General features: G+C 42.4%; 1 protein-coding gene across 1 annotated transcript; it reads left to right on the forward strand.

The window, feature by feature from the left end:
- Positions 1-8,981: 8,981 nt before the first annotated feature.
- On the forward strand, positions 8,982-12,762 carry LOC307038814 (uncharacterized protein; the record flags this gene model as incomplete). The annotated part of the gene is made up of 5 exons (XM_079680491.1): positions 8,982-9,278; positions 9,671-9,725; positions 10,073-10,226; positions 12,416-12,538; positions 12,669-12,762. The coding sequence occupies 5 exons, from the start codon at positions 8,982-8,984 to the stop codon at positions 12,712-12,714; spliced, it is 675 nt and encodes a 224-aa protein (XP_079536617.1). The 3' UTR covers positions 12,715-12,762.
- Positions 12,763-15,665: the final 2,903 nt, after the last annotated feature.

Genomic DNA, 15,665 nt, shown 5'->3' on the forward strand with positions numbered 1-15,665 from the left:
TGTGTGTGTGTGTGTGTGTGTGTGTGTGTGTGTGTGTGTGTGTGTGTGTGTGTGTGGGTGTGTGTGTGTGTGTGCAAGCAGGTGTTGCTCATTAGCTGATTAGCTACCTCCTGCATGCTGATTGGTCCACCTGAGGAGACAGGAGCATATTGAGCGGCAGCCGTGCAGTTCCTCGGCCGTTCTCGCTGACTCCACTTCTCCTACTCCCATCGCGTTGCTTTTTGATATTTTGTTCTATGGTGTTGTGAGCGCACTTTGGTATCGTTTGTCCTTCTCCTCTGGCTGCGGGCCAGTGTCACTTTACCTGTCTTTGCAAGACAGTTTATGTTCTCCGGAGTGCAAACCCTTTTGTTTTCTTTTCCCTTTTGGATCGATCGTTTGCTCATGTTTAAAGGGGACCTATCATGCAAAATGCACCTTTGTACGTCTTTTATACATGAATATGTGTCCCCGGTGTTCCAGGGAACCCACCAAGTGTCAGAAAACACAACCCTCTCTATTTTCCTCCTTAGCCAAATCTCTAAAAAAGGGGCTGCAACGGATCTGAAAAAAACGGATCCAGATTTCAACACTTTTCTACGTCACAAAGAGGTGCTCCGCTTATTAGTCAACTCTCCACCTATCAGGGGAATGAGCCACGGCCACGTGCATTGCCAGACCTCTCATTCGCATATACTGTAGGACGGATTTCTTTCCATTTGGCTATTCAAATGTTAACGAAACGGACAGACTTCCGTGCACATCAGCTGCTATCGGACTTTTAACACTCACGTACCCAGGATTCCTGCTCCTTTCCTGGGTTACAAAGTGAGGTGACGCAGCTTGTCCTCTGGGTGCGTTCTGTGGGGGGGGGTATCGCAGCCTGCTGCTGCGCTCCTCCTCTATCCACACAACTTTTCCCTGCCTTTCAGAGACTTATTGCTGGGTCAAACTCTAAGTTACCAACTGTACACATTGCATTCTTGCTAATTAGCCAAAATATGAACGGAATAAGTAGCAAGCATCGTAACAAACAGAATAAAATACATAGGGACAACAGCTTGTCAACCATACTTGCCAACCTTTAGTCCTCAGAAATCGGGAGCATTTCAAAATGCAAAATTGGGGTGGGGGGGGGGGGTGCTAGTGGATCGCCGGAGCTGGTAGATTAACATTAACATGCTTATTGTAGTTGTAAGTGCACTGCCTTGCGGCCTGTTGCACCGTCCTTGATGGAGCATATGTGTGGGCTGGACCTGTATTTTATAGGAAAGGAGTGAGCAGAGAGTAGAGTAGTTGTCGATTCTTGTTCTGTTTTCTGTGAATATGAATCTCCGCTGCTTCAGGGTCAGTTTCTGGATCAAATTGATAATATGCTTGAACACATGCATTGCTCTGAGATGACATGTTTATTCCACACTCGTAATCATAGCAAACATGGTAACGTGACTCTCGCCGGCTCATGCCCCCCTCTTCTGCAGGGGGGCGTGGTCAGCTGCTGCTCAGAATTTTCAAAGACAGGCTTGGAATAGAGCGAAAATGAGCGAAACGAGGCATGGCTAAAAAAGTGATCTGTTTGGTATTTTGAAAAATAAAATGTATAAATATACCTTGTATAGGTATGGTCATACACTATATCATTTAAATATAGCATTATAGGTCTCCTTTAAGGTAGTGTAGGTAAGAAGCCTGTATATTTATTTTCTCGGTTAGGTAAGATTTAGATTTGTAAGGTTTGTTTCTTTTTAGTTGGTTTTGCTACTCCTGTTTTTGTATATATTTGGTAAATACATTTGCCAAACGCTTTCTCTGACTCGGTGTCTGTGTTCTTGGGAGTGGGAAGAGTGGGGAGAGTGCAAATGTTGTGCTGCGCCTAGGTTCCCCTAGACCTGGGCGTAACATATCCCATGGAATTGCTGGGGGGAGAGGCTTCTCTGTGATGTGCCGTAATGGTCATGTTCATGGTGACGAGCCACGCCATCCCGGCCGCTGCCCGTGTGGCAAAAGGGCTGCAAGAGAGTTTCCACACGCTGCATTTCACTCCGTCTCTCATCATAAGGCGCGTACACGCCCAGGGGATGAGAGGTGTGTGCATGCTGTCCACACGAGGCATTATAACGGTGCTGGTGGGTTATTATGACCGTGTGAGGCATATCTGGGACAGAGGAATGCCCCGAGCTCTGCAGTTTATAAACCAATAGGTTAAACACAGCAGGCTTCTGCAGCGAATGAACCACCTCTGGAGTGTCCCCCTGTTGGAAGAGACCCAGGGGGATAATCACGTGACCAGCTGACGCCAACGCCGAGCAGCTGCGTCACGGAGAGGGCTGTGTGGGTTGTGACACGCCAGAGGAGAGCTGTCAGTTCCTCCACTCGCTGCCGCGAGAGCCGCGCTGTCATGCTGGCTGAGTTTAATTCCACTATCAGATAAACGATTGTCTGAGATGGAAGAGGACAGCTCTTCTAAGGGCTTCTGCAGCTCAGAAGGGGACCGCGTGCTCGGCCGCCAAACCAGCCCCCTGCTCCGACTCTGTCTCCCCCGTCCGGGGGAGAGGAGGGAGGGGAGAACCGCACGGTGAACCATGGAGGGAGACGGGGTAGGAGTCGTCCGACTCCTGCCCGGCACTCGGTTCCAGGGACATACTGCCATCCACGTGCTCCTGGACGGGCCAATCGTCCTCCTCGTCGGCAGCAAGTAGAGCGTCCGCTCTTCGCTTCCTGTCGGCTGATGGGAGACGGGCACAGTGTGAGCATGCGACCTGCTGGCTGAGAGCCGCGTCCGCGTGCTCTGGCCCCAGGCAGGATTCGCACATTGCGTGCTGGTCATAGCGCATGATATATCCTGCACTCTAAGAAAAATCCGTAAAATGATGGCCAATGTGGTGTAAAATTTGACTGTTTAAGTACTGTAATCGACTTTTACATTACTTTTGCCGTTGAAAACAGAGTTGCCAGGTCTGCTTATTATAAGTTTCCCCCAAGATTTTATTTGAAAATAGCAGGTCTACAAGCTCACAACGCGTCGCGTCGCGGCACGTTGTGATCTGCTATTTTCTAATAGTTGCTGTATAGGTTTAAAGTGCTCATGTGGCCCACTTCACTTCTTTTGGGCTTATTTTCTCTAGACCTTGTGGCTTGTTTGTGTCCCTCACAGAATCTGGCAACACTGGTTGCGCATTGCATTGTGGGTGCTTTTGCGCGCTAAAAAATATCTGTGGCCGCCATTACAGGAATCCCGCACTGAAAGTGAACCTGAAAGTCTGCTCGGTAGGTTGGTTCATTGTGTTTAATTTGGGAATGGAACCTCATTTCTTAATCAAAAAGGACATTTATGGTAAACATAACATTTGTGTTAATGTTAAATATTTGTTTTATTACGTGTACGTCTGGCAGGTAACTCTCTTTTAACTGGCCCCAGTTAGAATATAGTCCTTAAGCAGTATCCCCCCGTGCAAAAGTTGGCCAGTTCATTGAATTGATAGGTAAAGTTTGTATTTATGGTTAGTTTATTTTCGCAGGTTTGTGTGTTGTTGTTTTATTAGTATCTTTCCAACCTGGCTAACGTTAGCTTCCATTGGCACAGTGTTTCCCCCCCAAACACCGCAGTCAATACAGCTATAATAGTATCATATCGACTAATATATATTCGATAGGCTTTGTTAACATTTGAAGGTGTGTGTGTTATGTTGTGGTTACATTTGGATTAAAAGTAGTATTGTAAAAGGCCGCGGGCTAACGTTAGCTTCCATTGGCACAATGTTTTACCCCCAAACACTGCGGTCAATACAGCTATAATAGTATCATATCGACTAATATATATTCGATAGGCTTCGTTGACATTTGAAGGTGTGTGTGTTATGTTGTGGTTACATTTGGATTAAAAGTAGTATTGCAAAAGGCCGCGGGCTAACGTTAGCTTCCCGTTAGCTTCCATTGGTAGGTACAGTGTTTTCCCCCCAAACACTGCGGTCAATACAGCTATAATAGTATCATATCGACTAATATATATTCGATAGGCTTCGTTTACATTTGAAGGTGTGTGTGTTATGTTGTGGTTACATCTGGATTAAAAGTAGTATTGTAAAAGGCCTCGGGCTAACGTTAGCTTCCCGTTAGCTTCCATTGGCACAGTGTTTTCCCCCCAAACACTGCGGTCAATACAGCTATAATAGTATCATATCGATTAATATATATTCGATAGGCTTCGTTGACATTTGAAGGTGTGTGTGTTATGTTGTGGTTACATTTGGATTAAAAGTAGTATTGCAAAAGGCCGCGGGCTAACGTTAGCTTCCCGTTAGCTTCCATTGGTACAGTGTTTTTCCCCCCAAACACTGCGGTCAATACAGCTATAATGGTATCATATCGACTAATATATATTCGATAGGCTTCGTTGACATTTGAAGGTGTGTGTGTTATGTTGTGGTTACATTTGGATTAAAAGTAGTATTGCAAAAGGCCGCGGGCTAACGTTAGCTTCCCGTTAGCTTCCATTGGTACAGTGTTTTCCCCCCAAACACTGCGGTCAATACAGCTATAATAGTATCATATCGACTAATATATATTCGATAGGCTTCGTTGACATTTGAAGGTGTGTGTGTTATGTTGTGGTTACATTTGGATTACAAGTAGTATTGTTATTAACATAGCTTCAACGTGCTTTGCGCAGCACCTGTGGGAAGCTTCTGTTGTGAATTTCTATAGTGTGATCCAGTCTAGAGCCCGCCTACTGTATCCGATCATTTGCACGCACACACATATGCAAGAAACGTTTCCGCATCCGGAAATCAACTAGCTGTCTAACCTTCATGCTTTATTGACTTGAGTTTAGTTTGCCTATTGATTCTGTCTATCCTTCACCTGGCAAATTCAGTCTACTCAACATGTTGGCTTGTAACATTTGTGGCTTTAACTGTCGGTTTTCGACCGATTACCTGAAACACTGCAGATCACACAGAAATATTAGTAATGTGTTTTTTTTATGTGGCCATAAGGACTGTGGAAGGAAGCTTACCACATACAATAGCCTTGCTGTGCATATGGCACGAACACACTCAGACAGGAGCAGACAAACTTGGAACCGTAGTGTGTCTGTACAGTTGAAGTGCTCATTCAATTTTTGCAGCACTGAATATGCAGATCTTAAAAGTCTTGTGTCTCATTTGAGTGGTCACATTCATGAGGGTCTGACTGTAATGTGTCCCTTTGATGGATGTTCTAAGACGTTTAATGTAAAGTCATCCTTTTCAGCGCATATCTCCAGATACCACAAAGGGTGGGATGTGACCAAGATAGCCCCTGTTCATATTTGTGAACTCGCAGAACGGTCTTTGCCAGGTGAAGGATCACATGTAGAGCCTGAGCCTAATGCTGTTGATACAGTGACAATTTTGGGAGTGATCAAGAGAAAGACACCTACACAGAGAGTCTTGCTCAGTTTTACTTGGGGTTGCAGGCAAAGTATTTGGTCCCAGCCTCCACAATTACAGAGATAGCAAATGAAATGAAAACTCTAAATGATATTCAACAGGAATATACCATGGATGTGTTAGCTCGTGAACTTGAGCAGTATGGTGTTCCAACAGAGACATTAACATGTCTTGGGAAGAGTGCATACGAGCAGAGCCCTATGCACAAGGCATTGTATGAAAATGGTCCTTTAACTACGCAACACAGAAGGCAGCAATATTACAAGGCGCACTATAACTATGTTCAGCCTGTTGAAGTCAACCTTGGGCACAATAAAACAGGTCAGAAGAGGCACTATCATTACATTCCAATACTGGAAACCCTCAGAGCAATTCTGAAACAGGGAGGTGCAGCTCAGCACAGTTCTAATCCTCATGTTGAAGATGATGTACTCAGTGATGTCACTGATGGGTGGGCCATGAAATCGAATGCCATGTTTTCCTCAGATCCAGAGTCTTTAAAGGTGATGCTATTTCAGGATGCATTTGAGGTGGCTAATCCACTTGGATCTGCCAAGCAAAAGCACAAGGTATTAGCTGTCTACTTCACTCTGGCAAATTTCCATCCACACCAGCGATCAACTGTTGATCAAATACAGTTGGCACTACTCTGTATAGAGAAAGATTGCAAAGATTTTACAGTGGATACGATTTTCAGTAAGCTTGTGTCAGACTTGTGTGAGCTTGAGGAAAGGGGCATATCTTTTGAAGGAAAGATCTATAAAGGTACTGTTGCATGCATAATGGGAGATAATCTGGGCTCTCACACGATTGGTGGGTTTACAGAAAATTTCAGCTCAGCTGAATATATGTGTAGATACTGTTTAGCGACAAGAAATGAATTTCATTCTAACCCTCTCACGGTTTTCACTCATCGAAATCCCGCTGATTATAATGAGTCTGTGCAGTTACTGGAAAGTAACCCTGAAATGAAAACGCATCACGGTATTAAAGGTGACAGTGTTTTCAACAAACTGTCTCACTTTCACGTCTGTCAGCCTGGACTGCCGCCCTGTCTTGCACATGACCTGTTTGAGGGTGTGGTTGACTATGATTTAGCAATGTGTTTGCAGTTCTTAATCAAAACAGAAAAGTGGTTCAGTTATGAGGTCCTTAATGCCAGACTCAAATCATTTCCAGGTGAAAGCAGCAACAAGTTAAACGCTATTCCCATTAAAGGAGCAAAGCTTGGAGGCCATGCAGCCCAAAACAGGTGGCTTTTGAGATTCTTGCCTATTTTAGTGCATGACCGTATTAAAGATGCTGACAATGCAGTATGGGAACTGGTACTTCTTCTGAGGGAGCTAGTTGAATTTGTCTGTGCACCTCGCCTTTCAGAGTCGCAGATTGCTTATATGAAGGATCTGATCGAACTGTATGTGGAATCGAGGCAACAGTTATTCCCACGAGTTAAACTTAGACCGAAACACCACTATCTGCTTTACTATGCTCACTTGAGTTTACAGTTTGGCCCACTCATACATACTTGGACGATGCGCTTTGAATCGAAACATTCTTATTTTAAAAGGTGTATTAGGGCAAGTAAAAACTTCAGAAATGTAACTAAGTCACTTGCTGATAGACATCAGTTGTTTCAGGCCTATCAGTCTTGCGGTAGTTTATTTAGCCCCCAGGTTCAAGTTTCAGACTCCACCAGGTTCTATCCTGAGCTCTATGACCAAAGCATAAGGACAGCAGTTGAAGAATTTGGACTTGACTCGAGTAACTCAGTTGTCACAGAGAAGGTCCAGGTTAAAGGCACGCCATATGGAAATGGTATGCTTGTCTTACTGAGATATGCTAAAGGACAACTACAGTTAGGACAAATAGCGAGCATTATTATAAAAAATGAAATGAGTGTCCTACTTTTGCTTCGGGGGAAAACTGCCAGCTGGGTTCCTGAGCTTGGAGTCTATGAAGTTGATGAACATATGTCTGATATGTTCAGCTGCCAAAATCTGGACAAACTTAATGATTATTATCCACTTTCTTCTTACCAGAGAGGTGCGAGGTTGCTCATTCCTCTTAAACACATGCCAACATGGAGCTTGTGAAAGAGTTGGTTAAGAAAGCCATACCATCGCTCAGTAGTGATAAGATGGATGCACTCATGGCTAGACTGGTGGAATTAGGAGTTCAATGTGAAGATGACCTGATCCTTGTGGAGGCCCCGTACATTCAGGACACTCTGCCACTCATTCAGTGCAGAAGACTCGTTAAAGCTTTCCAAGGAGGTAAGTTTTTTTATTTGTAACCCTAATCTGCACAGTACTGAGGGGTGGACAACACCGACAAAATCAAATATCACCATTATGTATTTATGACTATGTAATGTTAACAGTAGGGTAAGTTCAGTTCATTCTTTAAAATCAGGAAAACACAACAGGTATCACAATATGATACCCAAAATCCTATTCAATAATCTCATATGATATATCAATATATTGCCCAACCCTGTATACTGTCTGTACAAATTCACAGACCCTTAAGGGTCCATTTGTACCCCTGGTGGTCTCCAACGGACACTGAAAACCAGTGTATTAATTAATTAGTAGCATTGGTGATGTGGTTAATTTATGGGGTATGTCCTCCATAGATTCACAAGCTGCACCACAGTTCAGAAGCCCTGGCCCTGGCCCTACATCTACACCTCTGCCAGAGTGATGATCTGTCCCCAACACCACCTGAAGCACCACCTGCCCATACCCCATCTGCCCACTCCCCATCCTGTGAGCCATATTCCATACCATGGCACAAAATGCCCTCAAAGCTCATGGATGTGTTGGGTGAAAAGAAATGGGTAAAGTCGAAAGAAAGACTACAGATGGTTCGGATCGTTGTTGATGATTACCTCCATAAACACCCTGGAAGACCTGGTAGATCCAAGCTGATGGAAATCGCCAAGAACATTGTAGGACAATATCCTCTGTCTTTCAAACAGACAGAGCCCTTTGGAAATATGCCGTTTGCAAAAGATGGTTGTGGTCCTCTCTTTACCCAGCTAGAAAACAGAGTTGAAAATATTAAGAGAACATCAACTCCAGGAAAGAGGCAAGCAGAGGGTGGAGAGGGTGAAGTTCAGCGGAAGAAAAAGTCAAGAAATTCCGATCGTTATGGATGTGTGGAGTGGGATGTTGCTGTCAAGGGAACTGAGAGTAGAGCAGAACTGCTGTCAAAACGAAATGAATTGAAAAGTGCCTTCAAAACCCATGATCCTCAGGTAGGGCTCCAACCATCCATTATGTTCTTGTGTATGTATGGATTACTTTTTGATTGAGTAATGGAGAGGCTAATATTTGAGTTTCATTTATTTTTGGTATATCAATTCAAATTGGTTTTGTATAACTAACAAAAAATAACTGATCTACAAGTTCACAATGGGACTCGTTGTGCGCTTGTATATCAGCTATTTTCACCCGAAATTGATTTATCTGTAGGCCTATTTATATTGATAATTTGTTTTATTATTGATTGAATTTATTAGTTTGATTAACTGTTGCCTCATATCTTTAGGAGTCATCTGTTCGAAAACTGATGGCTGAAACATATCCCATCCAGCGTGAAACCATCAACGACGGAACCAATGTAAAGGCCCTAAAGGAAGAGTGGCCATTTCTATTTGAAGCTGCTCACCTGTTTGATCATGCATCTAGACTCCTTGGCTTTTCGGTACAAAACAAGCTGGCACAGGAGCTTTCCAAAAAAGAACCGGGCATCAACAACTTCCTTGACACCAAAGGGATGAAGATGGGTGAAGGTCCAGTACAGCTGATCTCTGGCATTGTGAGATACTTCAAGGAAAACCCTGATCAACTTTTCTGCAAAAATGAGGTACATTTTATGGATTTTAAACCCCACTTTGCGCTGCTGATAATATCGAAATTGGTAAACCATCTCTCCTGGAAACGAAGATAAAAGGAAATCAGTAAAATCCTTGATTTATTTTCCCGACCAGGAGAGAATCCCTCATATAATTATACACTTCCATCCCGGCAGAGCTCCTCTGTCTTGGAGGACCAAATGCTGTCCCCTAATAGAACAAGGTCTTGTAAGGACAGACTTTCCCCCCCTGACCGAAAAGGATTCTGATTCTAACATTAATCGATTATGTTTGTGTAAACAATATTTTTTTATAACTACTATTAACATTATTGTCTATGGTTGCCTCTGATACAGACGCTGGCAGATGTGTGTATCTTTGTTGTTTTATTTTCCGAAAACAGGACTCCGCAGATGCTGAACTCAGCCTCCCCTGTACCCCATGCATCCTAATCAGAGGTTTGTAGTTGAATCATTTTTGCATCCCAGCAAGCTTGGAGATATGTTCTTCATTTGTTCTTAGGTTTACTGATGAGACGATTTGTTGTGATGAAAAGGTATAGAGTTGGTTGATTTTGTTTTGTAAATGGTGCTCAGAACTATGTTGATTAGGGCCAAAATCTTTAAATTTAAGTACACTTGTATGTAAAGTCTGACAAACTAAATGCAGAATACCTTTTCAAAGTATTTGTTGCTTGTTCTTACCATAACCTGTGTTTGGGCTGAGTATGGAAGATTTGGCACGTGTGTACGTTATTATTTTTTAAAATTACTAATACATATTGTTTTTGTGATCTATGTTTAAGGTGACCATCTATTCCAGATTGCTGTTGATCAGGAAGTTGTGAATGACCACATCACCTCCCCCATTGTGGCCCTGAGCTATGCTTTCTGCTTGTTTTATGTCTGCAACATTGAATATCCAAAGGAGATGTCTCTTACCCTGGAATTCATGCAAAGGTAAGCAGCTCATTGTTTTGAAATGTATAAGCTGGGGTATTCAAATTCTGAGACTGAGGGCTTCCCACCAGACAAACAATGTAAAAAGGTATCCACTCATCGTCCCTTAGATTACTAGCATAGTTGTGCTCAATTCCAGGATGCTTATGGGATCATGATTATTAAATATAATATATATTATATGTTTTGATCCCATTGACACTCTACAATCGAGCCAAGATATTCATTGCTCTTTGACAGGGGTCTTCAATGTTGTTCAGTCCAAGGACCCCTTAGCTGAGAGAGATGAACCAGGGACCCAAATACTGCCTAAAATTGTATTGCAGATTCAACTTTTTCATAGAGTTCATAGACCTGTTTGACAGCACTATCACCAGTGTTGTGTAAAGTTTGCTTGCTTACACATGATCTTTTCTATTGTTTGTTTCATGTTAATGTGTATTATCAAACATATAATCACTTAAACCCTCAATACTTAATACATTTTCCTATAACACAGGCAGCATATTTTGCAGCTTCCTGTTGAAGGCCCATGCTCTTTCATATAACTTCAGACTACACCAAGTACATAGAAAAGGTCTGTCCTAAGGCATTTGGCATTTATTAGGCTCTGACACTGGGTGATTGGGAAAACATGTACAATATTCCTAACAACTATCTCTGAGCTATCTCTTTAACCAAAGACACACATTTAGGCTATTCTATGTGAGCTGCTTTTGTGACTAATATAACAAAATCCATACCAGGATTCATGCCCCAATGTTAATACTTGTTGTGTAACGTGTACATTTGCACCAAGTGTCACAGTTACCACTCCACTCAACGTTTGACGCCTGTGCTCTTGTTGCAGATGAGCTTAGTGGTTGTGCCACACTTAAGATTGACTGAAATCTGACAAGTAGACTGCGATATTGAAAGTAGCAAATTTAGATGCAGTTTTAATGCAGTGGTTGTATGTGTGAAATCAAAATTAAGCAACTATGTTATCTATTTTGTGACTAAAATGTATATAGACTTTGTACAATCATAATCGATGCAAATAAATCAACCCTCTTTACCTTGGCTGCCTGTAAAGCTGCTGCAATGAAATCTGGACCTCCGTCTTTGTGCACTGGATCACAACTCGCCTATCGTGATTATGTGGATTGGTCTGCATTATGAGAATACAAACAAACATGATCCACCTATAGTATGTAGCCAATAACCAAAACCATTGTGGATTTAGTAACTCTTCCTGTCAAATGTTCACCTGTGCATTTAACAAACTATAACACCGCACACCGTCACCTCTAAATTGTATATATATGTTTAACAAACACACAACTCCACGATAAATGTAGCAAATACCAAGACATTTTACATATAAAATATAGAGGCTGCTACAGTAGGCTGCTGTAGGCTATGTCACAGTGGTGATTATGACAGGAAAAGTCACTAAATACACTATATAGCCTAGTTTGTCAGCACAAAATAATAGTTTTGTTAATTCATATTGTAAAGGTGCATAATGTTTGTATTCTCAAATGCTAACCTCTTACCACCACCGAGGAGTGGTGATCCAGAACGGGTTCAGAGGGACCAGAAAGAGGTCCCACTGTCATTGAAACAATCTTCCCGGACAGGACTGTTTACAACAGACTCGCCGGCCATTTTTGACGGCTCATTTAAATTATATATTTTTTGGTCACAAAATAGACCATGCAGTTGCTCATTGTTCATTAATTTTAGACATACATTTCAGATTAAAAGTTTGTTATCAATCGTCACAACTTCTTTCAGCACTCGTGACTACTAGCGACTACTACTAGCTGTGCTACTCATGCACTGAGTTAACGGTGCCCTGAGATCGTTCATTGCACGTACAGTATATCCACACAAGTCACAGGTGCACGGGTTATGCTGACATTTCCAGTATAGTATGTTGGTGATGAGCAGACTTTAACAGCACGTTGTCTGAGTTGCTCAGCTTACAGGAGCAAAGTGTTATTGTAGTAGTAGTATTTTGCAACATTAGCTGTAGATGGAAACACACACACGGGCATGGTGGAGAAAACAAATGTATGCTATTTTAGACGGCTCCACTCCTGTAGAGCCACACTACAAGTAGTATCTCAGCTTTGTCTGCATGTTACTCTTTAGTTTCATTCATTTAGTTGCATGTGCAGCTAAACATATTTCTGTTTCCTTAGAGTTTTCTTTGGAATGAATCCTGACCGAGGGTCCAAGGCTGAGATGAAGGGGAAGAAACAGCATCACATTCCTCCAAAACTGTCGAAGCTCGTGACTGAGCTGAAGGAATTTGACTGGCACATGTGAGCTTTCCTCAAAGCTCAAAACCGAACTTTTTGGACTGGACTTTTGGACTGAACATACCAACACACACACACTTAAAAAAAAAAAAGTTTACTTTTTTAAAATTTGTCACTGCATGTTCTCCTACAGGTTGGGGCAGCGCCTGTCAGCGGGGAATGTTGAGTGGGAGGTGTAGGACGGAGTTGCTACATCCTCTTGGAGGGGGCTCCTCCTTCCTCACTGACAGGTGAGCCAGTAGGGTGCAACAGCACTAGCAAACAGTGGGAGGAATTTATAACAACTAATTTGATCTTGAGGCGCACATGTACACACAGCCCGACCTCTAACATCATGGTGTTAAGAAAAAGGTTATTGTTGCTGTTATTTTACATACTTGAATGTATGTTCATGTTAGGGTTTTACAATTTTATGGAAATGTCTTAAAAAAAAAACATTTGTATGGCACTCAGGTAGCGAGGGGTACAATTATTGCCCACCCCCACAGATTCTTTGGGTTCAAATCCCCCATGTTCGGGGGGAGGGAAGTTGGGAGGGTGATATTTGTCACTGCATGTCCTCCTACAGGTTGGGGCAGCGCCTGTCAGCGGGGAATGTTGAGTGGGAGGTGTAGGACGGAGTCGCTACATCCGCCTGGAGGGGGCTCCTCCTTCCTCACTGACAGGTGAGCCAGTAGGGTGCAACAGCAGTGGGAGAAAAGTTCAGTTTTTTCATTTCATCATTAAATGCACTTTATACATTAGCAAAAAGGAAATAAATGCACTTTTATGGAAAAAGTTTTATACATTTTGTTCAATTTCTATATATTGTGCTTTATTCAGTTTGCTTGAAAGTGTAATGATTGTTATTTATTTAGGATTAGGATATATATATTTTTTTTATCCCAAGATTAAAAAAAAAAAGATATTAGGATTAACGGAAGTGTCTGTAAATAGTACATACTAAGGACTGTTAAAATACGGAATTGTCCGTATTAGGATTAACAGAAGTGTCCGTAAATATTACGGACAAAGTCTTGTTAATCTACAGAAATATCCGTTATAAGGTTGACAGAAGTGTCCGTATATGGTACAGACAAAGTCTTGTAAATCTACAGAAATATCCGTTAAAGGGTTGACGGAAGTGTCCGTATATGGTACAGACAAAGTCTTGTAAATCTACAGAAATATTCGTTAAAGGGTTGACGGAAATGTCTGTAGAATAACGGACAATGTCCTGGCAGCAAATTACCAGCACTTTGTCCGTTTTTCAACTGATTTTTTTTTTACAGTGTGAGCCACATGAGGGACAAACTCGGACGCAGTTGTTGCTCATGATGATTAATGGTTCGGTGCTTTAGTAAATGCCGTGGTTTGCTGAAGAAAAGAGGGAGCAGATTGTCGGGCCTCCTTCCTATTTATACCGGAAGGGAGCCCGCGGGTGGGCGTGGAATACAAGTGTTTCTGTGCAGCGCGGGGGCGCAGGGGGATTACCCAATAGCGATAGCCTTAGAGGGCGAAGCCATATACGAAATAGAAGTGTGTGCGAGGGAGCAGCATCACACTGGAAGAACGGAGACACTTTTTGTGATCATTATATGCACAAAACAGCGCAAATTAAGAATTTTACCGGGGCGGCGGTGGACCAATCTCTGGGGCTATCATTGGAGGTTGGAGCTGCCTTGGAAAGCGGGAGTTTTGATTGTTATTTTATTTTCCAGAAGATTCTGGATTTTCTGGATTCTCTGGATTTTCTCCCTGACGAGGGGGATGGCGAGCTACCAATGATAACCTGAACACCTCATCTTTCCGCTACCAGTGGTAAGATTTTGAGAGGACCTTACAGGAACTGAACACAGAACTATTTTCTTTTGGGGGTTTATTTTAATTTCATTTGGGGTGCAACCAAGTTTCAAGCACTTTTTTGGAATTATTTAGAATAAAGTTGTTTATTTCTGTGCCAATATATATATTTTTTTCTTTATAAAATCTCAGTATTCACTCAGGTGTTTGACTTCATTTATTACCCATCCTTTAAGAACCTGGAATACTGGTCCAGTTTTCACACACCTGACAGACTGGTTACACTTGTATTAGTCAAACATTAGTGGGTTTCTATGCTCAGGTGTATGCTGCTGACCCTCTTGACCAGTGGCGGCGCCAGGGTATGGCTGGGGTAGGCTACAGCCATACCAAGGAATGGCTTAGCCCCACCATGAAAAATGATGTTAAAGTAAGCAAAATAAAGTCCGCCAACTCGCGCGGCGTAAATTGCACAGACAGCAGTTAGTAAGATTGATTTCAGTAGCCACTTGTCTGGAAATACCGAAGACTAGAAACGGTTTTGAAAACTTTTGTCACGTAGTGATCGTCTTCTCAATAGAACATCTTTGATAATGTCTTCTGGCCAATCAGAATCAAGATAACGGGGTGGTGTTGTTGCAGGAAGTCCCGACGGAGAATACCTTTGCTGTAGTACATCTCTATATACATCGATACAACATTACGTGTTGATAGAAATCAACACGTAATGAAATAGGATCCCACGGTTTGATGATTGATAGGTGTGTGGGCTGTCTTTCATTTTGACACACAGAACAATGGGGGCGATCCACCCTTATCCACAATGTAAAGTAATTCACACAGCCTCTTCCCTCTTCTCTCTGTGAGGAGCAGCAGGTTCAGCTTTCAGAACAAAGTAACAAAAAACTAAAATGGCATTCATTTTTTTAAATGTGTAGTAATAGATGTATTTATTTTTCTTCTCAAGAGAGTACCAGAATGTGTATTTTATGTTAGTATTTCAAAAAATCTCCTGGGGGAGAATCCCCCCAGACCGTCCTGCAGGGTTTGGGTTTTCAGCATGTCAACTCTTTCACCTGTGGAGAAATAGCAGGATTGGCTCCAGGTCGCCCTTTTTATTTACTACAAGACAAATGTGCCTTTTTTTTCATACAGTTCAATTTGGATTGAGACAGGGAAATAATCTAAACCTCACGCGTGGCGTTTCACTCTCAAGGGGGGCGATATAGCGTGTATGTAATTACATTGCAAATACTGACTTGAGCCCCACCACTGTATGGGTTAGCCCTACCATAGATTACCCAACAAAAATACTCTGGCGCCGCCACTGCTCTTGACACACTGGTTG

The sequence above is a fragment of the Notothenia rossii genome (genome assembly GCF_949606895.1).
Source record: "Notothenia rossii genome assembly, chromosome: 5".
Lineage (NCBI taxonomy): Eukaryota > Metazoa > Chordata > Actinopteri > Perciformes > Nototheniidae > Notothenia > Notothenia rossii.